General features: G+C 44.7%; 1 protein-coding gene across 2 annotated transcripts in view; it reads left to right on the forward strand.

Moving 5' to 3' along the window:
- dgkq (diacylglycerol kinase theta) overlaps positions 1-27269 on the forward strand; it is a 211730-nt gene that overhangs the window by 119646 nt on the left and 64815 nt on the right. The window contains exons 10-15 of one of the 2 annotated variants that reach the window (XM_078200858.1): positions 157-247; positions 908-962; positions 14070-14131; positions 15446-15596; positions 25193-25231; positions 26690-26805. In XM_078200858.1, coding sequence (XP_078056984.1) covers positions 157-247; positions 908-962; positions 14070-14131; positions 15446-15596; positions 25193-25231; positions 26690-26805 — 514 coding nt within the window. The remainder of the gene's footprint in view (positions 1-156; positions 248-907; positions 963-14069; positions 14132-15445; positions 15597-25192; positions 25232-26689; positions 26806-27269) is intronic. The other variant, XM_078200917.1, reaches the window with a different exon arrangement.

The raw sequence follows: 27269 nt of genomic DNA on the forward strand, positions 1-27269 counted from the left end.
AAATACTGGTTGGAATGCGAATCTTTACAGGTAATCAAGTCTTAAAGGTACAGACAATGTGAGTGGAGGGAGCGTTAAGCATTAATATTAATATTAATTAATATTTATTCTTTTCGAATGCTCATTTGTTAATTCAACTCCGATTCCTTGTTTCAGGTTTGGTGTGGCTTATATCTCCATTCCTATTAATATTGAGACGACAGTCAAAGCTGTTATCCAAGAAGTTCTTGTACAACTGGGCAGACAGGTCAGTTCCAATTGGAAATGCTTCAATATTTAATTTGTTTGATAGAATTGACTAACATTGTGCAATAATTGTAACCAGGACTATCCAATAAGCTTTGTTTTTTTTGCTGTAAGTGCAGTGTCATCATGTTTAGGATCCAAAACTAAAGCAATCCCTGTTGTATTTCAATGAGAACCAAAATATTCATAGAATTGCTACAGTGCAGAAGGAGGCCATTTGGCCCATCAAGCCTGTACCAACAACAATCCATCCTATCCCCATAACACCCATATATTTACCCTGCTAATCTCCCTGACGCTAAGGGATAATTGAGCATGGCCAATCAACCGAACCTGCACATCTTTGGACTGTGGGAGGAAACCTGAGCACCCGGAGGAAACCCACGCAGACACTGGGAGAATGTGCAAACTCCACACAGATAGTGACCCAAGGCCAGAATTGAACCTGGGTCCCTGGTGCTGAGGCAGCAGTGTTAACCACTGTGCCACCGTGCTGTATTCTTGTGACTTAATTGCAGTAATGTAGCCAAAGCTGTTCCATGATGGTCATGACATGTCATAATAAAATATGTGCAGTTTTTGCCTCCCTAATTTAATGGGGGGGAACACGGAGCGGAATTTTCCATTGCTGCCATGACACTGAAATCTGTTTCTTTTGCAGGATGAAAATATTGAAGAGTTTGGATTAGTTGAGGTACTCATGGGTTGTAAGCAGGGTAAGATTTTAATGCAGTTGAAATTTGAAACATTGAATATACTGGGAGAAAAAAGGGTTTGTGTGTGTGTCTGTGTGCTTTTATTTGTATATGCCCACCTTTGTGTATGTGTGTCTGCATATTTGTGCAGTTCATACCAATGTATGTGTCAGTGTCCATTTTTATGTTTTTGCAACATGTCTGTTTCTGTTTTTGCAAAAATATGTCTGTATGTCTGTCTCAGTTTGTGTCCATGTTTTTGTCAGTGTCTGTCTTCCTGTGTGTTTTTTGCCATTGTGTGTCTTTGTATCAGCATGTGTCTGTGTATCTGTCTCTGTTTTTGCCAGTGTGTGTCTATTTGTCACTTTGTTTCAGCAAGTGTCTGTGTTTTTGCCTGTGCATGCCTGTTTCTGTATATTTGTCAGTCTGAGTGTTTGTGTCAGAGTGTCTGTTGTCTGTCTCTGTTTCATTCTGTAGCTTCGTGTCTGTCTCTGTGTGTTTTTATCAGTCTGTATCTGTGTGTCCATCTCTGTTTGTGTCAGTATGTGCCTGTCTGTGTCTTTGCTTTTCTGTTCATTCTGTGTCTGAGTTCATAGAATCTTAGAATCCCTACAGTGCAGAAGGAGGCCATTCGGCCCATCGAGTCTGCACTGACCACAATCCCACCCAGGCCCTAGTCCCGTAACCCCACACATTTACCTGCTAATCCCCTTGGGTCAATTTAGCATGGTTAATCAATCTAACCGACACACCTTTGGAGTGTGGGAGGAAATCAGAGCACCCAGAGGAAACCCACGCAGACATGGGGAGAATGTGCAAACTCCACACAGACAGTGACCTGAGGCCAGAATTGAACCCGGTCCCTGGCAAGGTACCGCATGGTAGGTTGTTGCATAAAGTTAAATCTCACGAGATCCAGGGTGAGGTATCTAAATGGATACAAAATTGGCTTCTTGACAGAAGTCAGAGGGTGGTTGTAGAGAGTTGTTTTTCAAACTGGAGGCCTGTGACCAGTGGTGTGCCTCAGGGATCAGTGCTGGGCCCACTGTTATTTGTCATTTATATTAATGATTTAGATGAGAATATAGGGGGCATGGTTAGTAAGTTTGCAGATGACACCAAGATTGGTGGCATAGTGGACAGTGAAGAAGGTTATCTCCAATTGCAACGGGATCTTGATCAATTGGGCCAGTGGGCTGACGAATGGCAGATGGAGTTTAATTTAGACAAATGCGAGGTGATGCATTTTGGAAGATTGAACCAGGGCAGGACTTACTCAGTTAATGGTAGGGCGTTGGGGAGAGTTACAGAACAAAGAGATCTAGGGATACAGGTTCACAGCTCCTTGAAAGTGGAGTCACAGGTGGACAGAGTGGTGAAGAAGGCATTCGGCATGCTTGGTTTCATCGGTCAGAACATTGAATACAGGAGTTGGGACATCTTGTTGAAGTTGTACAAGACATTGGTAAGGCCACACTTGGAATACTGTGTACAGTTCTGGTCACCCTATTATAGAAAGGATATTATTAAACTAGAAAGAGTGCAGAAAAGATTTACTAGGATGCTACCGGGACTTGATGGATTGAGTTATAAGGAGAGGCTGAATAGACTGGGAGTTTTTTCTCTGGAGTGTAGGAGGCTGAGGGGTGATCTTATAGAGGTCTATAAAATAATGAGGGGCATAGACAAGGTAGATAGTCAATATCTTTTCCCAAAGGTAGGGGAGTCTAAAACTAGAGGACCTAGGTTTAAGGTGAGAGGGGAGAGATACAAAAGTGTCCAGAGGGGCAATTTTTTCACACAAAGGGTGGTGAGTGTCTGGAACAAACTGCCAGAGGTAGTAGTAGAGGCGGGTACAATTTTTTCTTTTAAAAAGCATTTAGATAATTACATGGGTACGATGGGTATAGAGAGATATGGGCCAAATGTGGGCAATTAGGATTAGTTTAGGGGTTTTTTAAAAAAAAAGGGCGGCATGGACAAGTTGGGCCGAAGGGCCTGTTTCCATGCTGTAAACCTCTATGACTCTATGACTGACGCTGTGAGGCAGCAGTGCTAACCACTGTAGCTTCTGTACTTTTGACACTGACAAAATTGGCCCATAACTTCCTGACTTCTGTGTCGGATCTGAGCGGTACTCTCGAGATGCACTGGGGAATCCCTCCTGCAAGTTCCCAAGTAAGGGTTTACCCGGCAATTGTCCTTAACTTCCCTTGGACAATTGCACTGTACTGGGGAACTATATGACAAAGCGGCTTAAATCGCTAACTTTAGATTGTTCTCCCAGTGTTGCTGTTATTGTTACTCTGAAAGAGTTAGGAGAAATAAAAGCACTTTTAGCTACAGTGTAACTGTTTTAAACATCCAGATTGAGCCCCACATTGAACACCCACTACATCAACGTCTCCCCCGCAACTAAGCACCACACCTGCCCCCCCCCCAAACCTGGCGCCACAGCCCCCTGCTGGTCGGAAATTATTATTCCTACGGTATGGGGATTGTTTGCATGATAGTCCGATTGTTGCTACGTGAATTTCAGACTCCACACAGGTGTCTACTTTGTAAAATGATCCATTGCCATTACAATGTTAAAACTGTTTCACCTGTGACTCAGGGGTAGCGTTCTCTTCACTGGGTCAGAATGTTGTGGGTTCAAGTTGCACTCCCAAGACCTGAGCACAAGAATCAATGCTGACACTGCTATTGAGGAAATGCCACACTGACAGTCCCTTGGATGAAATGTTGAACCAATGTGTGGATGTAAAAAATCCCAGGGCACTATTTTGCAGAAGAGCTGGGAAGTTAGACCTGGTGTCCTGGATCTTAGACAATGTGACAAAAACAGATTATCTGCTTATTAGGTAATAGGTAAAGTGGCCATAGTCCCAGATAACCATAGGCTGCTTTCCCCTTTGAGGGGGAGAGCTGATTGGTAGTGATTTAACTTGAGGGTCACCACACCTCAGGTGAGGGGCAAGGTTGAGAAAGCATGAATAACCTTAGCCGTACAGGAATTGAACCTACATAGAACATAGAACAGTACAGCACAGAACAGGCCCTTCGGCCCACGATGTTGTGCCGAGCTTTATCTGAAACCAAGATCAAGCTATCCCACTCCCTATCATCCTGGTGTGCTCCATGTGCCTATCCAATAACCGCTTAAATGTTTCTAAAGTGTCTGACTCCACTATCACTGCAGGCAGTCCATTCCACACCCCAACCACTCTCTGCGTAAAGAACCTACCTCTGATATCCGTCCTGTATCTCCCACCACGAACCCTATAGTTATGCCCCCTTGTAATAGCTCCATCCACCCGAGGAAATAGTCTTTGAACGTTCACTCTATCTATCCCCTTCATCATTTTATACACCTCTATTAAGTCTCCCCTCAGCCTCCTCCGCTCCAGAGAGAATAGCCCTAGCTCCCTCAACCTTTCCTCATATGACCTACCCTCCAAACCAGGCAGCATCCTGGTAAATCTCCTCTGCACTCCTTCCAGCGCTTCCACATCCTTCCTATAGTGAGGTGACCAGAACTGCACACAATATTCCAAATGTGGTCTCACCAAGGTCCTGTACAGTTGCAGCATAACCCCACGGCTCTTAAACTCCAACCCCCTGTTAATAAAAGCTAACACACTACAGGCCTTCTTCACAGCTCTATCCACTTGAGTGGCAGCCTTTAGAGATCTGTGGATATGGACCCCAAGATCTCTCTGTTCCTCCACAGTCTTCAGAACCCTACCTTTGACCCTGTAATCCACATTTAAATTTGTCCTACCAAAATGAATCACCTCACATTTATCAGGGTTAAACTCCATTTGCCATTTTTCAGCCCAGCTTTGCATCCTATCTATGTCTCTTTGCAGCCTACAACAGCCCTCCACCTCATCCACTACTCCACCAATCTTGGTGTCATCAGCAAATTTACTGATCCACCCTTCAGCCCCCTCCTCTAAGTCATTAATAAAAATCACAAAGAGCAGAGGACCAAGCACTGATCCCTGCGGCACACCGCTAGCAACCTGCCTCCAATCCGAAAATTTTCCATCGACCACCACCCTCTGTCTTCGGTCAGACAGCCAGTTGCCTATCCAATCGGCCAACTGTTGCCATTGCTGTGCATCACAAACAAGCCATCCAGACAACTGAGCTAAGCCCGGTTATTATCTCACTGCTGTATGTGGGATCTTAATGTGCGCATACTAGCTGCTGCATTTCCTCCCATTACAACAGTAATCTAGCTTCAAAAGTGCTTCATTGACTGTAAAGTAATTTATGACATCGGGTAGTCATTAAGAGGCGCTACCGAAAGACAAGTGTTTGTTATTCTTTAATCCTTTCTCAGTTGTGTATTCATGGTATTTCTAGTGTTTCTAGTGTGAATGTATTCAAGAGGCGGCTGGATATAGCAGTCGGGGCAAATGGGATCAAAGGTTATGGGGAGAAAGCAGGATTAGGCTATTGAGTTGGACAATCAGCCATGATTGTCATGAATGGCAGAGCAGGCTCGAAGGGCCGAATAGCCTCCTCCTATCTTCTATGTTTCCTCACTAGCAGCCTTGCAGTAGAACAAGGGCACTTTAAGAGACCGATTACATTATGTCATTTGCACAGGGAAATAGGCATTGTGATTTTGTAGTCTGTAGTATTAATATCTCCTGAATAAAGCTCACCACGTGCTCTGTCCAAAATGATGCAAACAGTACTGGGAGCAACACATACTCTGCAACAACTAATTTAGAGCTGGGGGAGTTGCAAAACACAAAGGAAAACAATCTTAACTCAGACTTGCCTTGTTTTGGGGAGAAAAGAAGCAAGATAGTGCTGAAAATTTGTGGCACATATCGGTACGTCGATAGAGAAAAATGGCTGGGTTTTTTGGTGCAGTGGGGCCATTTGATTAGAATACTGAACAATGGAGCTCATATACACAGTGATTTGACTATTTTGTTCAAGGCAACAAGATTGCAGCAGGCACAAAAGTCCCAACATCCCTGAGTGGGGGGTCGGGGGGCATTTAACCTGCTTAGGAGTCTGGTAGAGCTGGAAAGGCAGGCCCAAAAACCTACAAAGAAATAGGGGAAACTTTGCAGGCCCACTATTCACCAAAACCTCTGGTCATCACAGAAAAGGTTCCGGTTTCATGAACACAACCAAGAAGAAGATGAATAGGTTGCAACCCTTAAGAGAATAGCTGAACACTGAATTTGGGATGTATTAAACCATGCTATCAGAGATAGATTAGTCTGTGATTAAAGGAGCGAGGCTATTCAAAAACAGTTGGCTGGTTTTGACCTTAAAGAAAACTTTGGAAGTTGCTATACCCATGGAACTAGCAGCCAAAGAAGCTAAACTGTTGAGTTCAAGCACAAGGAATTCACAAGATGTCGGCTGAAACGCGAACACAAACACAGACTCGCACTTGCCACAGGTGTGCAAAAACCAGGCGCTCAGCAGCAGATCATCATGTGCAGCAATTGTGGCAAAAAGGGCCACATTGAACGTGCTTGTTGAAAACAGAAACAAGCGTCAGGCAAAAGATGCAGAAAGCAAGAGCTGAACAAAACAAATGGCAAGATGGATTAAAAAAAACTGTCCATGTGGTACAAAAAGGATCTGAGAAGGAACTCGATTCACAGTCTGAAGATGAACTGTCATTATATATACTGGCTATTGTTGTGTTTCTATTCACTCATGGGAAGTGGGTGTCGCTGGCTGGACCAGCATTTATTATCCATCCCCAATTGTCCTTGAACTGAGTGGCTTGATTGGCCACTTCAGAGGGTATCATAGAAACCCTACAGTACAGAACGAGGCCATTCGGCCCATCGAGTCTGCACCGACCACAATCCCACCCAGGCCCTACCCCCAGGTAGGGTATTTTTAAGAGTCGACCACATTGCTAGGGATCTGGAGTCCCATGCAGATCAGACCAAGTAAGAACAGCAGAGTTCCTTCCCTAGTGGACATTAGTGAACCAGATGGATTTTTTCAGCAACTAGTAATGGTTTCATGGTCATCATTAGACTTTTGATTCAAGATTTTTATTGAATTCAAATTTCAACACCTGCCATGGTAAGTTTTGAAGCCAGGCCCCAGAACATTACCTTGGGTTTCCAGATTACAAGTCCAGTGATAGTGCCACTACGCCATTGGTACAAAAAGCTAATACTAGAACATAGAACATTACAGCGCAGTACAGGCCCTTCGGCCCTCGATGTTGCGCCGACCAGTGAAACCAATCTAAAGCCCCTCTAATCTACACTATTCCAATATCATCCATATGTTTATCCAATAACCATTTGAATGCTCTTAATGTTGATGAGTCCACTACTGCTGCAGGCAGGGCATTCCACGCCCTTACTACTCTGAGTAAAGAACTTACCTCTGACATCTGTCCTATATCTCTCACCCCTCAATTTAAAGCTATGTCCCTTGTGTTAGCCATCACCATCCGAGGAAAAAGGCTCTCACTATCCACCCTATCTGATCCTCTGATCATCTTGTATGCCTCTATTAAGTCACCTCTTAACTTTCTTCTCTCTAACGAAAACAACCTCAAGCCCCTCAGCCTTTCCTCATACGATTTTCCCACCATACCAGGCAACATCCTGGTAAATCTCCTCTGCACCCTTTCCAACACTTCCACATCTTTCCTATAATGCGGCGACCAGAACTGTATGCAATACTCCAAGTGCGGCTGCACCAGAGTTTTGTACAGTTGCAACATGACCTCCTGGCTCTGAAACTCAATCCCTCTACCAATAAAAGCGAACACACCGTACGCCTTCTTAACAACCCTATCAACCTGGGTGCCAACTTTCAGGGATCTGTGCACACCCAGATCCCTCTGTTCATCCACACTACCAAGTATCTTACCATTAGCCCAGTACTCTGTATTCCTGTTACTCCTTCCAAAGTGAATCACCTCACACTTTTCCGCATTAAACTCCATTTGCCACCTCTCGGCCCAGCTCTGCAGCTTATCTATGTCCCTCTGTAACCTGCCACTTCCCTCCGCACTGTCTACAACTCCACCGACTTTAGTGTTATCCGCAAATTTACTAATCCATCCTTCTACGCCCTCATCCAGGTCATTTATAAAAATGACAAACAGCAGTGGCCCCAAAACAGATCCTTGCGGTACACCACTAGTAACTGAACTCCAGAATGAATATTTCCCATCAACCACCACCCTCTGTTTTCTTACAGCTAGCCAATTCCTGATCCAAACCACTAAATCACCCTCAATCCCATGTGTCCGTATTTTCTGCAATAGCTTACCATGGGGAACCTTATCAAACACTTTGTTGAAATCCATATACACCACATCAACCGCTTTACCCTCATCCACCTCTTTGGTCACCTTCTCAAAGAACTCAATAAGGTTTGTGAGGCACGACCTACCCTTCACAAAACCGTGCTGACTATCCCTAATCAAATTATTCCTTTCTAGATGATCATAAATCCTATCTCTTATAATCCTTTCCAAAACTTTGCCCACAACAGAAGTAAGGCTTACTGGTCTATAATTACCAGGGTTGTCCCTACTCCCCTTCTTGAACAAGGGGACAACATTTGCTATCCTCCAGTCTTCTGGCACTGTTCCTGTAGACAATGACGACACAAAGATCAAAGCCAAAGGCTCTGCAATCTCCTCTCTAGCCTCCCAGAGAATCCTAGGATAAATCCCATCCGGCCCAGGGGACTTGTCTATTTTTACCCTTTCCAGAATTGCTAACACCTCCTCCTTATGAACCTCAATCCCGTCCCGTCCAGTCCAACAGCTTGCATCTCCGTACTCCCCTCGACAACACTGTCCCTCTCCAATGTGAATACCGACGAAAAATATTCATTTAGTGTCTTTCCTATCTCTTCAAACTCCACGCACAACTTCCCACTGCTGTCCTTGACTGGCCCTAATCTTACCCTCGTCATTCTTTTACTCCTGACATACCTATAGAAAGCTTTAGGGTTTTCCTTGATCCTACCTGCCAAAGACTTCTCATGTCCCCTCCTGGCTCTTCTTAACTCTTTCTTTAGGTCCTTCCTGGCTAACTTGTAACTCTCAAGCGCCCTAACTGAGCCTTCACGTCTCATCTTATCAATACTGGATTACTATTACTGGACGATCAGCCAGTGAAGATGGAGGGGGACACTAGGGCAGCAGCCTTGCTTGGTTCCAGATCATATCAACGGGGACGAAGTAGAAAGGGTCGGGAGCTTCAAGTTTTTAGGTGTTCAGATCACCAACAACCTGTCCTGGTCCCCCCCATGCCGAAACTATAGTTAAGAAAGCCCATCAATGCTTCTACTTTCTCCGAAGACTAAGGAAATTTGGCATGTCAGCTACGACTCTCACCAGCTTTTACAGATGCACCATAGAAAGCATTCTTTCTGATTGTATCACAGCTTGGTACGGCTCCTGCTCTGCCCAAGATCGTAAGAAACTACAAAAAGTCGTGAATGTAGCCCAATCCATCACGAAAATCGGCCTCCCATCCATTGACTTTGTCTACACTTCCCGCTGCCTCAGCAAAGCAGCCAGCATAATTAAGGACCCAATGCACCCCGGACACACACTCTTCCACCTTCTTCCTTCAGGAAAAAGATACAAAAGTCTGAGGTCACGTACCAATCGACTCGAGCAGTTTCTTCCCTGCTGCTATCAGACTTTTGAATGGACTTACCTTGCATTAAGTTGATCTTTCTCTACACCCTAGCTATGATTGTAACACTACATTTTGCACTCTCTCCTTTCCTTCTCTATGAAACAGAAAAACTACAGCACAAACAGGCCCTTCGGCCCCACAAGTTGTGCCGAACATATCCCTACCTTCTAGGCATACCTGTAACCCTCCATCCTATTAAGTCCCATGTACTCATCCAGGAGTCTCTTAACAGACCCTATTGAGTTTGCCTCCACCATCACTGACGGCAGCCGATTCCACTCGCCCACCACCCTCTGTGTGAAAAACCTCCCCCTAACAATTCCCCTGTACCTACCCCCCAGCACCTTAAACCTGTGTCCTCTCGTAGCAGCCATTTCCACCCTGGGAAAAAGCCTCTGAGAGTCCACCCGATCTATGCCTCTCACCATCTTTTATACCTCTATTAGGTCTCCTCTCATCCTACGTCTCTCCAAAGAGAAAAGACCGAGCTCCCTCAGCCTATCCTCGTAAGGCATGCCACTCAATCCAGGCAATCATGCCACAGGGATCAGTGCTTGGTCCTCTGCTCTTTGTGATTTTTATTAATGACTTAGAGGAGGGGGCTGAAGGGTGGATCAGTAAATTTGCTGATGACACCAAGATTGGTGGAGTAGTGGATGAGGTGGAGGGCTGTTGTAGGCTGCAAAGAGACATAGATAGGATGCAAAGCTGGGCTGAAAAATGGCAAATGGAGTTTAATCCTGATAAATGTGAGGTGATTCATTTTGGTAGGACTAATTTAAATGTGGATTACAGGGTCAAAGGTAGGGTTCTGAAGACTGTGGAGGAACAGAGAGATCTTGGGGTCCATAGCCACAGATCTCTAAAGGTTGCCACTCAAGTGGATAGAGCTGTGAAGAAGGCATATAGTGTGTTAGCTTTTATTAACAGGGGGTTGGAGTTTAAGAGCCGTGGGGTTATGCTGCAACTGAACAGGACCTTGGTGAGACCACATTTGGAATATTGTGTGCAGTTCTGGTCACCTCACTATAAGAAGGATGTGGAAGCGCTGGAAAGAGTGCAGAGGAGATTTACCAGGATGCTGCCTGGTTTGGAGGGTAGATCTTATGAGGAAAGGTTGAGGGAGCTAGGGCTGTTCTCTCTGGAGCGGAGGAGGCTGAGGGGAGACTTAAATAGAGGTTTATAAAATGATGAAGGGGATAGATAGAGTGAACGTTCAAAGACTATTTCCTTGGGTGGATGGAGCTGTTACAAGGGGGCATAACTATAGGGTTCGTGATGGGTGATATAGGAAGGATATCAGAGGTAGGTTCTTTACGCAGAGAGTGGTTGGGGTGTGGAATGGACTGCCTGCAGTGATAGTGGAATCAGACACTTTAGGAACATTTAAGCGGTTATTGGATAGGCACATGGAGCGCACCAGGATGATAGGGAGTGGGATAGCTTGATCTTGGTTTCAGATAAAGCTCGGCACAACATCGTGGGCCGAAGGGCCTGTACTGTTCTATGTTCTACTTGAACGGTATGTTTTGTCTGTATAGCACGCAAAAAGCAATACTTTTCACTATATGTTAATACATGTGACAATAATAAATCAAAGCAAATCAGGGGCTGTTTATCAAGAAAAGCTCTGACATATTTCTCTGAAACTCTTGAAGATTGTGTTTAGAAATTTACACTGGAGAAGTGGTTCTGTTCGGGGCCATATTGACTTAACAGTGCAATTAAATAGTTAGACGGCAGATTTGTTCTTGCTCATTGTCAAAGGAAACTGTCAGTACTGATGGGAATAACTTGGCTGGAAAAGATCAGAGGGCTGAGATAAATCCCATGATGGATTCTGAATCAGATCTACCCAAAATATCTGGATCATGCCACCGATGCCTAGAGACTGCATAATATTCCTTCAGAAGTTAAAGCCGTCACTGAGGCACCCACACCTCAAAATGTCAACCAACTTTGATCTTTCTTAGGTCTACTAAATTCTTATGGGAAGTTTATGCCCAATCTGGCTACTATTCTAAAACCCTTACACAATTTACTGTGTCAAAATGGAAAGTGGAAGTGGGCGGATCAGTGTGAGAAAGCCTTCATACAAGTCCAGGAGCACTACTAAATTCAAACGTCTTGACACATTTTGATCCAAATTTACCCCTGCAACTGGCATGTGATGCTTCACCTTATGGGGTTAGGGCATTGGTTTCCCACATAATGCTTACAGGTGAAAAGAAGCTGATGGCCTTTGCATCCATGACCTTGAATAAGGCCAAAAGTAATTATGCTCAGATAGGGAAAGAAACCCTAGGAATCGTTTTCGGAATAAAACGCTTCTACCAATTCCTGTATAGGAAGAAATTCACTTTATTGATGGACCATCGTTCCCTAACAACAATCTTTGGACCTCATTGGGGTTTCATCACTGGCAGCGAGCAGGATGTAGAGATGGACATTGCTGTTGTCAGCACACACACATACACAATCAAGGATATAAATTATCAGTCAAACCTGCATGGGAATGCAGATGGAATCTCCCGACTATCCTTATCCAATAGTTAATCGATAAACAGTTTATGTGGAAACATTTTCTACTTCGAGCATGTAAATAATACTCCTATGTCCAAGTGTCCATTTATCACATCCTTTAAATAGATTCTAGCATTTTCCCTACCACTGGTGTAAGACTAACAGGTCTGTAGTTCCCTGATTTTTCTCTCTTAAATAGTGGGCTGACATTTGCTACCTTCCAATCTTTCAGGAGCCATTCCCGAATCTCTAAGAATTTTGGAAAATGATCACCAATACATCCACTCTCTCGATAGTAACCTCTTTCAGCATTCTGGGATGTATAATATCAGGTCCTGGGGACTTGTCAACATTCCCATTAATTTCTCCAATACAACCTTCTTACTAATTTATTTCAACTCTACATTCTCCCTATTCCCTTGGATCTTGACATCTGGGAGATTTCCTGTATCTTCCATAGTGAAAACAGACACAAAGTAATCATTTAGCTTCTCTGCCATTTCTGTATTCCCCATTATTAATTCTGACTCTGCTTATAATGGATCCATGTTTGCCGTAGCCAAAATCGTCCTTTTTCCATACCTATAGAAGCTTTTACAGTCTGCTTTCATCTTTTTTGCTAGATTGCTTTCATATTCTATTCTTCCTTTATCATTTTCTTGGCCTTCCTTTGCTGTATTCTAAAAACCTCTAACCCGCAGGCTTACCACTATTTCGCAGTAACTTCATTGCAGTGTTAATGTAAGCCTGCTTGCGACACTAATAAATAAAATTTATTTCTGGCAAATTTATAAGCTTTTTCTTTTAATCACAAAATCCTTGACATTTTTGGGTTTTTGCACCTTGATGGAATGTATGGGTGCTGTACACGATGCAATAGTTATTTGAAGACTCTCCATTGCCTGTGCAGTCATATCTTTTAATATATTTTCCCAATCCGCCTCAGCCAATTTGTCCCTCATGCTGTCTTAATTTCCTTTATTCAACTTTAGCACCCTGCATTTAATGTAAAATTGTAACATATTGTGGTCACTCATCCCTAAAGGTTCTTTTACAACTAGATTATTAATTGTTCCTTTTTCATTACATAATACTAACTCTAGAATAGCCTGTCCTGTATTTGGCTCCACAACATACTGCTCATACCATCCTTACCACACCCAAAAACTCGTCTTCCTCAGCATTAGTGCTCATTTGGTTTAGCCAGTCTATTTGCTGACTGAAGTCACCCATGAATACAATATTACCTACGCTTCATGCATCTCTTACCTCCTAATGAATACCATGCCTCACATTATCATTAGTATTCGATGGCCTATAAACAATTCCAGCCAATGTCTACTGCCCTTTGCTGTTTCTTCGTTTCATCCAAACAGATTTGTTCCTCCGATCTGAGATCCTTCTTTGCTACTACGCTGTTCCCATCCCTTATCAGTGCATTCTCTTTACCCAGTGTGTGGTGAGAATGAGGAACTCGCTACCACAAGGGCTAGTTGAAACAAATAGTATGGATGAATTAAAGAGAAGTTGGGTAAACACATGAGGGAAGAAAGTAAAACTTGTACTTATGTAGTGCCTTTCATGACCACAAAGTGTCTCAGGGCTTTACAACGAATTAAATACTATTGAACTAGGAAACCTGACAGTCAAGGAGGTGAAAGATATGTTTGTTGGATGGGAGGGTCTGCGAAGCAGCAATTCCAACAACATTTTTCCATTAAAATAACAGGAAAAATACCACTGAATTGAGGTGGGTGGGAACGGGAGGCATTCAGTGAGTTAATTTGGTGAATTTCATTCAATATAGAGAATAATTGTTTTTTGAAAAACAGCAAACCTTATTGAGCTGGTATTGAGGCCATACTGTGGAAATCACCATTTAGAGAAACCGATGCCTTGCTTATTATTTAATTTTCCTTATTCTTTTTAGTGCCGTGTGTGCTGCTGTCTCAGCTTGAACTGATGCTTGACAGACTTCAAGATATTAAAAAGGTGAGAAAGTTGTTAGTTATGTACTTTGTAGTTTGTATCCAGACAGCTTTTCATTCATAACAGAAAGTGCTAGAAAAGCTCAGCAGGTCTGGAAGCGTCTGTGGAGAGAGAAGCCAAGGCCATGATCTAGCAGTCCTGTTACCCCCCCGGCGCAAATCTTGTTATGGCCGCTAAATCTCGCAAGTGGCCAAAGATGGAATTTGTGCTGGCGAGATCTCACGTTGAGATCTTCCCTGCTCCCCGCCAGTGATATAATCATGGGCACGAAGCTGATTTCCATATATTTTAATAAATTTAAATGTGATCACTGCGCTTGATACCATTGTAACTACCCATGATTCATCACCCCCCACCCGCCCCCCTCCCCACTCTGGCGCTAATCACCCTTGGTTCTGGTTTCCAAAAGTGAACCATGCCTGTAGGCCCCAGGGGTTGAGGGACGAGGCAGAGCATTGCTCCCTGGGAATGCCATGGGGGCACATGAAGGAGGCCAAGGGGGCTCTGGTGGGGGGAGATTGTCCTCCTCCTTCGGAGATGGGAGGTGTTCCCTTTGTGTGGTGGGGGGAGAGGAGAGCCCTAATGCCTGTGGGGAGGATGGGAGAGGGGAGAGTCCCAGTGTTGACGTTGTGGGAGCGGCTTAGTGGCCTGTTGCTTGGGATGCTTGCCTTTGGAAACAGTACTCCAATCTCAGTCTCCCCATTCTGCCGGCGTATTTAAGCCCTGCTACTCCAGCTGACTGATCTTTGCCAGCACTTTGAAATTACACAGAGTGCTGTTAAATCAGGTTAGAAAAGGCATCTTTGAATCCGGTGAGTTTTACATAGCTTTTCTCACCTGATCCAACACTTAGAGTTAACATTTCAAGTCCAATATAACTCCTCTTCGGGACTCCAAAGTTCTGAACAACTCGCACTCCAAAAATAAGACACACCCCTCTCCAAACAAAACTTAGAGATCACAGGCAGAAAGTGAACACACAAACCCTGGCCATGAGGTTAGTTGTTTTGTATCACTGCCAAAACCCTGCCTAAGTTTTAGTCAGGTGACTGGTTCTGTGATTTGCTGAAGATTTCTGATTTTAAGGATAACTGGAACATGCTACTATGCTGAAAACTGGTGTGAAACTTCTGATTCTTCCCTACCCAGAACTGCTAGTTTTGGCATGAAGATGGTGCCCCTTTAATATGAACTTAAATCAGATAAACTTTTAGTTGGGCTCTTTGTGATACCTTTTATTTTCTGCTGTGAAGCTATTCTTCTGCATGCACATGTTAGGTGATCATGTTTGTTGTCTTCTGTCTTTGTGCTGTGTAGATTTCAGTTCGACAAATGAACCAAACGCGGTTTTATATCAAAAAGAAAGAGAACTCAGTGGAGCAGTTGAATCTGCTGCTTATGGGTCTTCCTCCACAGCTGTCTCAGGACCAGTATCTCTCACTCCTTAGAAGTCACCTAGAGATCAAAGGTAAATAAAGAGGCATCACAAAGGTAAAAAATCAAGGGTTCGTTTGTTTACTTGGCTGGTTTTTATTCTGATGTCCTTAACTGGTTGAGATGAATTATCAAGCTGATGTTTGTGTGTTGAATAAACTTGCATTTATTGTCACTAATCACATTTTTGGGAAATCGCACAGTATCGCAGAATCACAGAATTGTTAAAAGTGCAAAAGGAGTTAGTTTAAACCCTCCCAATAACATTAACAAAACTCCCGAGAAGGAACTCAGCCCCAACTCTACCTAGGTGCAACCCTCCCCCCAGCCTGTACGGGTCACGTCTCCTCCTGAGCTGGCCCCAATATTCGAAGAAACTTAGGATCTATCTTATCCTATTTCAGTACTATTTTTACTCATGTGATACTGGGAGTAATCCAGGGATGACTATTTTTGAGGTCTGGCTTGCTCATTTCTGACCTCGTTCTCTAAATTCAGACTACAGGACCACATTCCTCTTTCTGTCTGTTGTTTGTACGAATGTGGACCACGATTCACCCTCCCGCCCCAGGATGCTCTAGGCAACTGCTCACTGACACCCTTAACCCTGGCACCACGGATAAAACACACCATCCTGGAATCATAGGTATGGCTACAGAATTACCTATCTGTGCCCCTAGCCATCAAATCACCATCACTATTGCTATTCCAGTCTTCTTTGAACCTCTCTGTACAGCTGAACAACCTGTGGTGCCAATGGATTTGACTCTGGCTGTGCTTCCCAGATGAACTATCACTTTCATCAGTATTCAAAGCTGAATATGGATTGGAGAGTGGGATACACTCAGGAGACTCGTGAACTATCTGCCTGTTCAGTTTTGACTGCTTGATGGGTTACCCCTTTGCTCTCTCCTTTCAGCCCACGGGAAGTGGACGAAAGGATATGTCAGGAGATTCTGGATAGGTGCAGAAAAAATAGGGTTGTTGTAGTGGGGGACTTTAATTTCCCTGGTATAGACTGGAAAGTGCTTAGAGCTGGGGCTCCGGACGGGGAGGAATTTGTAAAATGTATACTGGAAGGTTCTTTGGAACAGTATGTAGATAGCCTGACTAGAGAGGGGACTATACTGGACCTAGTTCTGGGAAATGAGCCCGGTCAGGTCGTCAAAGTTTCGGTTGGGGAACATGTGGCAAATAGTGACCACAACTCTGTTAACTTTAGGATAGTAATGGACAAGGATGAGTGCTGTCCTACGGGCAGGGTGCTAAATTGGGGGAAAGCTAACTATAGCCGGATTAGGCAGAAATTGGTGGATGTTGATTGGGAGAGGATGTTCGAGGGTAAGTCCGCGTCTGGCATGTGGGAGTCTTTTAAGGAACAATTGATAAGGCTGCAGGATAGGCATGTGCCTGTAAAAAGGAAAGGTAGGATTCGAGAGCCGTGGATAACCAGGGAAATTGAGGATCTGATTAAAATGAAAAGGGAGGCGTACGTTAAGTCCAGGCAACAGAAAACAGATGGAGCTCTGGAGGAATACAGAGAGAGTAGGAAAGACCTCAAACAGGGAGTTAGAAGGGCAAAAAGAGGTCACGAGATGTTCTTGGCAGGCAGGATTAAGGAGAATCCTAAGGCATTCATTCATACGTTAGGAACAAAAGAATTGTCAGGAAGAAAATCGGACCTCTCCGGGACAAAGGAGGGGAATTATGCTTAGAACCCAAGGGAATAGGGGAGATCCTAAATGAATACTTTGCATCGGTATTCACAAAGGAGAGGATCATGTTAACCGGGAGTGTCTTGGAGGGAGGTGTTGACCCGTTAGAGAAAATCTCCATTACAAGGGAGGAAGTGTTCGGTTTTTTAGGGAACCTTAACACTGATAAAGCCCCAGGGCCTGATGGCATCTATCCTAGACTGCTCAGGGATATGAGAGATGAAATTGCTGGGCCTCTGACAGAAATCTTTGTCGCTTCTTTGGACACAGGTGAGGTCCCTGAGGATTGGAGGATAGCGAATGTGGTCCCGTTGTTTAAGAAGGGTAGCAGGGATAACCCGAGAAATTATAGGCCGGTGAGCTTGACGTCCGTGGTAGGGAAGTTGTTGGAGAGGATTCGTAGAGACAGGATGTATGTGCATTTAGAACGGAACAATCTCATTAGTGACAGACAGCATGGTTTTGTAAGAGGGAGGTCGTGCCTTACAAATTTGGTGGAGTTTTTTGAGGAAGTGACAAAAACGGTTGACGAAGGAAGGGCCGTGGATGTTGTCTATATGGATTTCAGTAAGGCATTTGACAAAGTCCCACATGGCAGGTTGGTTAAGAAGGTTAAGGCTCATGGGATACAAGGAGAAGCGGCTAGATGGGTGGAGAACTGGCTTGGCCATAGGAGACGGAGGGTAGCGGTCGAAGGGTCTTTTTCCGGCTGGCGGTCTGTGACCAGTGGTGTTCCGCAGGGCTCTGTACTGGGACCTCTGCTATTTGTGATATATATAAATGATTTGGAAGAAGGTGTAACTGGTGTTATCAGCAAGTTTGCGGATGACACGAAGATGGCTGGACTTGCGGATAGCGAAGAGCATTGTCGGGCAATACAGCAGGATATAGATAGGCTGGAAAATTGGGCGGAGAGGTGGCAGATGGAATTTAATCCGGATAAATGTGAAGTGATGCATTTTGGAAGAACTAATGTAGGGAGGAGTTATACAATAAATGGCAGAGCCATCAAGAGTATAGAAACATAGAGGGACCTAGGTGTGCAAGTCCACAAATCCTTGAAGGTGGCAGCACAGGTGGAGAAGGTGGTGAAGAAGGCATATGGTATGCTTGCCTTTATAGGACGGGGTATAGAGTATAAAAGCTGGAGTCTGATGATGCAGCTGTATAGAACGCTGGTTAGGCCACATTTTGAGTACTGCGTCCAGTTCTGGTCGCCGCACTACCAGAAGGACGTGGAGGCGTTAGAGAGAGTGCAGAGAAGGTTTACCAGGATGTTGCCTGGTATGGAGGGTCTTAGCTATGAGGAGAGATTGGGTAAACTGGGCTTGTTCTCCCTGGAAAGATGGAGAATGAGGCAAGATCTAATAGAGGGTATAGAACATAGAAAGCCACAGCACAAACAGGCCCTGCGGCCCACAAGTTGCGCCGATCACATCCCCACCTCTAGGCCTATCTATAGCCCTCAATCCCATTAAATCCCATGTACTCATCCAGAAGTCTCTTAAAAGACCCCAACGAGTTTGCCTCCACCACCACCGACGTCAGCCGATTCCACTCACCCACCACCCTCTGAGTGAAAAACTTACCCCTGACATCTCCTCTGTACCTACCCCCCAGCACCTTAAACCTGTGTCCTCTCGTAGCAACCATTTCAGCCCTTGGAAATAGCCTCTGAGAGTCTACCCTATCCAGACCTCTCAACATCTTGTAAACCTCTATCAGGTCACCTCTCATCCTTCGTCTCTCCAGGGAGAAGAGACCAAGCTCCCTCAACCTATCCTCATAAGGCATGCCCCCCAATCCAGGCAACATCCTTGTAAATCTCCTCTGCACCCTTTCAATGGCTTCAACATCTTTCCTGTAATGAGGTGACCAGAACTGCGCGCAGTACTCCAAGTGGGGTCTAACCAGGGTCCTATAAAGCTGCAGCATTATCTCCCGACTCCTAAACTCAATGTAGGGTGTAGATAGGGTGAACGGTGGGAATCTTTTTCCCAGATCAGAAGTGACGATCACGAGGGGTCACGGGCTCAAGGTGAGAGGGGCCAAGTATAACTCAGATATCAGAGGGATGTTTTTTACACACAGGGTGGTGGGGGCCTGGAATGCGCTGCCAAGTAGGGTGGTGGACGCAGGCACGCTGACATCGTTTAAGACTTACCTGGATAGTCACATGAGCAGCCTGGGAATGGAGGGATACAAACGATTGGTCTAGTTGGACCAAGGAGCGGCACAGGCTTGGAGGGCCGAAGGGCCTGTTTCCTGTGCTGTACTGTTCTTTGTTCTTACAAACTCTTAATCTGCATCAATAAATGTCCTATCCCCAAAGCTCTCAATCTCACGGAAGCACCGACATGCCACCAGCTGTTACTGAAGTCAGGGTTCGGAGTTGGAGCAGCCCTGACATTTCTATATTTATTAATTACTAACCTTCTTAGTGATATTAAAACCTAATATTGCTAGTAAACCGTGCCAGTATAAATAAAGCTTCATCAAGGTAAATGAACCATATTACTATCAGTCAATTTTACCAATACTGATAAAATCTACTAACATATAATTGACCTTGCTAGTGAAATGAATCTTACACAGAAATCGAAGATAAGACTCAACAGTGACACACTTGTTATTTGTTGATAGTTCACTAACGTTCGCTAAACTCCCAATTGTTTAGACTTGTCCCTAAGCAGCAATATGCACAAGCCAATCAACTTACAGCTTTCTTATGATGTCCCTGTTTGATTTTAAAAAAAATTCAAACCTGACGTTCTCCTGCAGTCCGGGTTCACTCCTGCCTCCGCTCCTCCTGCTGTCTTCAGGTAAGTGCCAATGGTTCCCAATTCCCTTCAGCGATTCCCTTCAAGGTCTGCTTTTGCCTCAACTCCCACTTTTGTCTTCAGGTGGCTGACCAGGAGACCCACCCTCTCATACCCCCTGCCATAGTTATAAAGGAAGGACTTGCAGATTGATAATTAACCTGTTTGGCCTCATTATGACTACGCCTCAACTCCACAAGTGGGACTCAACCTAGAACTTCTGGCTCAGGGTTAGGGAATTACTTTTGAAGTGCAATTGCTGCTGTTATGCAGATAAACCTGGTTCTAGTTATTCTGCACAGAATGGCAGCGATGCTGCCTGGGTGCCTCTGTTTTGAACAATGGACAGTGTTTATTATTTTTTCAAAAAGGAGCTGGAGGAAGTTTGGGATTAGAGGTACGTTTGGGATTAGAGGTACAGAGTTTGGGATTAGAGGTACAGAGTTTGGGATTAGAGGTACAGAGAAATGTACACACTAAGATTATTCAGATATTCTCAGGGCAAAGTATGACAGTGGGGCTGGAGTTCTTTGCTGGTCACACAGGCCAGGCTGGAATACAGGAGATATTGACATTTTACTTGATTACTTTTGGGTCAAGATATATTTGTAAAAGAACTTTCTCACAGGCAGTGAATCCTTAGATTGTCCGTGGGCCCAGGTACACACATCTCATTTTGGCCAACTTTTCTTGTTACGCTTGAAACATGCAATCGAGTTTTACAGCATACCACACTTCACGACAATTGTCTGCAGAGTCTCCAATTTAAGTCACTTTTGAAGGTATATGTGATCTTTGTCCTTTGTTTATTGCATTCAACGTATAAACAGTGCATTTGCACCAACGATTGCACAAAGCATGTGCCAGCAATTTTTGGATGGCCGGATTTGCCACTCGGGCTTGGGAAAGGAGTTGCAGACAGCATCAAACACAGGGACCTAGAGGCTAGGGAGCCCAAGGCTTAAAAAGAACAAAGAAAATTACAGCACAGGAACAGGCCCGACAGCCCTCCAAGCCTGCACCAACCATGCTCCCATCTGAACTAAAAACCCCTCTCCTTCAGGGGACCATATCCCTCTATTCCCTTCCTATTCATGTATTTGTCCAGACACCCCTTAAAAGTCACTATCGCATCTGTTCTCTCTCTCTCTCTCTCTTCCCCCCCACCCCCGGCAGCAAGTTCCAGGCACCCGCCACCCTCTGTGTTAAACGACTTACCTCGTACATCTCCTTTAAACCTTGCCTCTTGCACCTTAAACCTATGTCCCCCTAGCAATTGACTCTTCCATCTTGGGGAAAAAGCTTCTGACTGTCTGTTTTGTCCATGCCCCTCATAATCTTGTAGACTTCTATCACGTCGTCCCTCAACCTCCGTCTTTCCAGTGAGAACAAACCAAGTTTCTCCAACCTCTCTTCATAGCTAATGCCCTCCATACCAGGCAACATCCTGGTAAATCTTTGCTGTACCCTCTCCAAAGCCTCTACATCCTTCTGGTAGTGTGACGATCAGAATTGAACACTATATTCCAGTGTGGCCTAACCAAGGTTCTATAAAGCTGCAACTCTTGTGAAAAGGAAGAGGGAAGCTTATGTAGGGATGAGGAAACAAGGTTCAGATGGCTCGATTGAGGGTTACAAGTTTGCAAGGAATGAGCTGAAAAAGGGGCTGAGGAGAGCTAGGAGGGGACATGAGAAGTCCTTGGCGGGTCGGATCAAGGAAAACCCCAAGGCTTTTTACTCTTATGTGAGGAATAAAAGAATGACCAGGGTGAGGTTAGGGCCGGTCAAGGACAGTGGTGGGAACTTGTGTATGGGATCAGTAGAGATAGGCGAGGTGATGAATGAATACTTTTCTTCAGTGTTCACCAAGGAGAGGGGCCATGTTTTTCAGGAAGAGAAGGTGTTACAGGCTAATAGGCTGGAGGAAATAGATGTTCGGAGGGAGGATGTATTGGCAGTTTTGAATAAACTGAAGGTCGATAAGTCCCCTGGGCCTGATGAAATATATCCTAGGATTCTTTGGGAGGCAAGGGATGAGATTGCAGAGCCTTTGGCTTTGATCTTTGGGTCCTCACTGTCCACGGGGATGGTGCCAGAAGACTGGAGAATGGCGAATGTTGTTCCTCTGTTTAAGAAAGGGAATAGAAATGACCCTGGCAATTATAGACCGGTTAGTCTTACTTTGGTGGTTGGTAAATTGATGGAAAAGGTCCTTAGGGATGGGATTTACGACCATTTAGAAAGATGCGGATTAATCCGGGATAGTCAGCACGGATTTGTGAAGGGCAAGTCGTGCCTCACAAATTTGATAGAATTTTTTGAGGAGGTAACTAAGTGTGTTGATGAAGGTAGGGCAGTTGATGTCATATACATGGATTTTAGTAAGGCGTTTGATAAGGTCCCCCATGGTCGGCTTATGATGAAAGTGAGGGGGTGTGGGATAGAGGGAAAGTTGGCCGATTGGATAGGTAACTAGCTGTCTGATCGAAGACAGAGGGTGGTGGTGGATGGAAAATTTTTGGATTGGAGGCAGGTTGCTAGCGGAGTGCCACAGGGATCAGTGCTTGGTCCTCTGCTCTTTGTGATTTTTATTAATGACTTAGAGGAGGGGGCTGAAGGGTGGATCAGTAAATTTGCTGATGACACCAAGATTGGTGGAGTAGTGGATGAGGTGGAGGGCTATTGTAGGCTGCAAAGAGACATAGATAGGATGCAAAGCTGGGCTGAAAAATGGCAAATGGAGTTTAACCCTGATAAATGTGAGGTGATTCATTTTGGTAGGACTAATTTAAATGTGGATTACAGGGTCAAAGGTAGGGTTCTGAAGACTGTGGAGGAACAAAGAGATCTTGGGGTCCATATCCACAGATCTCTGAAGGTTGTCACTCAAGTGGATAGAGCTGTGAAGAAGGCCTATAGTGTGTTAGCTTTTATTAACAGGGGGTTGGAGTTTAAGAGCCGCGGGGTTATGCTGCAACTGTACAGGACCTTGGTGAGACCACATTTGGAATATTGTGTGCAGTTCTGGTCACCTCACTATAAGAAGGATGTGGAAACGCTGGAAAGAGCGCAGAGGTGATTTACCAGGATGCTGCTTGGTTTGGAGGGTAGGTCTTATGAGGAAAGGTTGAGGGAGCTAGGGCTGTTCTCTCTGGAGTGGAGGAGGCTGAGGGGAGACTTAATAGTGGTTTATAAAATGATGAAGGGGATAGATAGAGTGAACGTTCAAAGACTATTTCCTCGGGTGGATGGAGCTATTACAAGGGGGCATAACTATAGGGTTCATGGTGGGAGATATAGGAAGGATATCAGAGGTAGGTTCTTTACGCAGAGAGTGGTTGGGGTGTGGAACGGACTGCCTGCAGTGATAGTGGAGTCAGACACTTGAGGAACATTTAAGCGGTTATTGGATAGGCACATGGAGCACACCAGGATGATGGGGAGTGGGATAGCTTGATCTTGGTTTCAGGTAAAGCTCGGCACAACATCGTGTGCCGAAGGGCCTGTTCTATGTTCTATGTTTACAGCATGGAAACAGGCCATTCGGCCCAACTTGTCCATGTCACCCCTTTTTTTTTAAACTTCTAAGCTAATCCCAATTGCCCGCATTTGGCCCATATCCCTCTATACCCATTTTACCCATGTAACTATCTAAATGCTTTTTAAAAGACAAAATTGTACCTGCCTCTAGTACTACCTCTGGCAGCTCATTCCTGACACTCACCACCCTCAGTGCGAAGAAATTGCCCCTCTGGACACTTTTGTATCTCTCCCCTCTCACCTTAAACCTATGCCATCTAGTTTTAGACTCCCCTACCTTTGGGGAAAAAATATTGACTATCTAGCTGATCTATGCCCCTCATTATTTTATAGGCCTCTAGAAGATCACCCCTCAGCCTTCTACGCTCCAGAGAAAAAAGTCCCAGTCTCTCCAGCCTCTCCTTATAACTCAATCCATCAAGTCCCGGTAGCATCCTAGTAAACGTCAGTGACCTAATCAGATTCACTCCTCGATGGTCGAGAACCTGATTTCAAACACTTTAATTGATGTTAATATGGTTAACATGCCATCCCCGCCAGATATTGACTTCCCCCTGCCTTTTATTCTCACATGTGAACCTGTGGTGGGGACACCCCCCTCTCCGTGGGAAGAAGGTGAGCATAGCCCCTGGAGGAGAGGGACATGGCCCGGCATAGTCCTGGCAATGCCCTGGCACAGGTTGGCACCATGCCCATAGAATCCAATTATACCAATAAAGAAAAGGGTTGGGAGGTGAGGTGTAGGAGTGATGACAGGGAAGTTATGGGTGGGGGACCTGCAAGGGCCGGTTCCTTTTGTCAAGAAGGCCGATGTTAAAAGGAGGCTGATAATGGAAGTGCCCTCCACCCCCGCTCGAGGCCTGAACAGGGTTAGTAATGAAATATTATTGTTGTAGTAAGTTGTTGTTGTCAAGATCATATTACAAGAACATACAAGGAATTCTGATTTGTTGGAACAATTCTATTACAATTCTATAAGTCTGAGTAATTTTTAGAATAATTGTAATCATAGAATCCCTACAGTGCAGAAGGAGGCCATTCGGCCCATCAAGTCTGCACTAACCGCAATCCCACCCAGGGCTATCTGTATAACCGCCTGCACTTACCCTAACTAGTCCTCCTGACACTAAGGGGCAATTTAGCATGGCCAATCCACCTCACCCGCACATCTTTGGACTGTGGGAGGAAACCGGATCATCCAGAGGAAACCTATGCAGACACGGGGAGAATATGAAAACTCTACACAGACAGTGACCCAAGCCGGGAATCGAACCCGAGTCCCTGGCACTGTGAGGCTGCAGTGCTAACCACTGTACCACCGTGTCGCCCGCAATGTTATGAGTGGAGCTGCTGCACTATCTTGAGAAGGATTTGACACTTTCCAGTCTCGGTGGGAAAAACATGTTTTTGGTACTTGAATAATTTGAACTCTGGAGTATCTGATCATTGCCACAAAGTTATTTACATCAATGTTATGTTTATGGTTCCTGCTGTACAATGTCTTGAGCATAGATCCAAATGAAAATTTATTGAACTAAATTTGTTTCTTTCCCCAGGGGATCTGGTATCCTTTAGTTATGTTTACATAGACCAAGGTACGTTGACATTTTGTATTAACTACCAAAAATAGTCCAAGGAACAATATAGTGTTCAATTCTGGTCGCCACACTACCAGAAGGATGTGGAAGCTACGGAGAGGGTACAGAAGAGATTACCAGGATGTTGCCTGGTATGGAGGGCATTAGCTATGAGGAGAGGTTGGAGAAACTTGGTTTGTTCTCACTGGAGCGACGGAGGTTGAGGGGAGACCTGATAGAAGTCGACAAGATTGCGAGGTATGGACAGAGTGGATAGTCAGAAGCTTTTTCCCAGGGTGGAAGAGTCAATTACTAGGGGGCATAGGTTTAAGGTGCGAGGGGCAAGGTTTAAAAGAGATGTACAAGGCAGATTTTTTACAGAGAGTGGTGGGTCTTGGAACTCGTTGCCGGGGGAGGTAGTGGAAGCGGATACAGTAGTGACTTTTAAGGGGCGTCTTGACAAGTACATGAATGAGATGGGAATAGAGGGATATGGTCCCCGAAAGGGTAGGGGGTTTTAGTTAAGTCGGACAGCATGGTTGGGTGCAGGCTTGGAGGGCCGAAGGGCCTGTTCCTGTGCTGTAATTTTCTTTGTTCTTTGTTAATGAAATTTGCTTAATCAAAGTTTAAATAATAAATTGCAACAGAGCTCTCCAGCTTGGTACCTAAGCACAGTGTTGTGGAACCACGATTTTACATTCGTTGTTTAATGACCATGTTTACTGTGCCATAGTGCCAGAGGCTCTGCTTTCCTTTTACAGTCTGCAGGCCTCTCTGTATTGGCAGAGTTGAATACTACACCTTTGTTTGGAAATAAAACTCTTGATTTCCCACCTAGCTTGTAAACTTTTTCCCATTTTGGCTGCTATTTGCTGCCTGTGCTCACCATGGCTGTGATGTTTGGTTATTGTCACAAAGGAATATTGATGATTTAGGAGGTAAAGCTGGATTTCCTATGGTAAGTATTTAGAAACATAGAAAAACTACAGCACAAAACAGGCCCTTCGGCCCCACAAGTTGTGTCGAACATATCCCTACCTTTTAGGCCTACCTATAACCCTCCATCCTATTAAGTCCCATGTACTCATCCCGGAGTCTCTTAAAAGACCCTATTGAGTTCGCCTCCACCACCACTGACGGCAGCCGATTCCACTCGCCCACCACCCTCTGTGTGAAAAACTTACCCCTAACATTTCCCCTGTACCTACCCCCCAGCACCTTAAACCTGTGTCCTCTCGTAGCAGCCATTTCCACCCTGGGAAAAAGCCTCTGAGAGTCCACCCGATCTATGCCTCTCAACATCTTATATACCTCTATTAGGTCTCCTCTCATCCTACGTCTCTCCAAGGAGAAAAGACCGAGCTCTCTCAGCCTATCCTCATAAGGCATGCCACTCAATCCAGGCAACACCCTTGTAAATTTGTTGTTCCAAATCTCAGTTGTGTCCTGACCCTAACTTACTGCTGTTTGTTTCAGGTGCTGTTGTGCTGGAAATCTCAAGTTTTGCTGAAGCGGAGAGGATTTATGCACTGGTTAAAGATACTTCTATCAATGACAAACAACTCACAACAGTTATAATCCCAATCATTGAGGTAAAAGCCCAAGAAGCTTGTTATAAAGGAGTTGGACTGGAAGGTGAATGGGACAATTACCTCCTAGACTGTTGGGTTTCCACAGAGTAAAGGATTAAACTCTCAATGCCCAAAGAGTATTAACAAAGACAAATTAGCATTTCCTTACTTGCCTTTACAGGACAAAGAACAGTACAGCACAGGAACAGGCCCTTTGGCCCACCAAGCCTGCGCTGACACATGACACCTTTCTAAACTAAAGACCTTTTCCTTTGTGATCCCTATCCCTCTATTCCCTGACTGTTCATGTATCTGTCAAGATGACTGTTAAACACTGCTATTGTATCTGCTTTTACCACCCCCTCTGGCAGCGCATTCCAGGCACTTACCACCCTCTGTGTAAATAAAGCTCGACTCATCTCCTCTAAACTTCTCTTTAAGGGAAAAAAGGGAAAGAGCTTCTGATTCTGTGACACCTTTCATAA

This window comes from Mustelus asterias, chromosome 1 (assembly GCF_964213995.1).
Source record: "Mustelus asterias chromosome 1, sMusAst1.hap1.1, whole genome shotgun sequence".
NCBI classification, from domain to species: domain Eukaryota; kingdom Metazoa; phylum Chordata; class Chondrichthyes; order Carcharhiniformes; family Triakidae; genus Mustelus; species Mustelus asterias.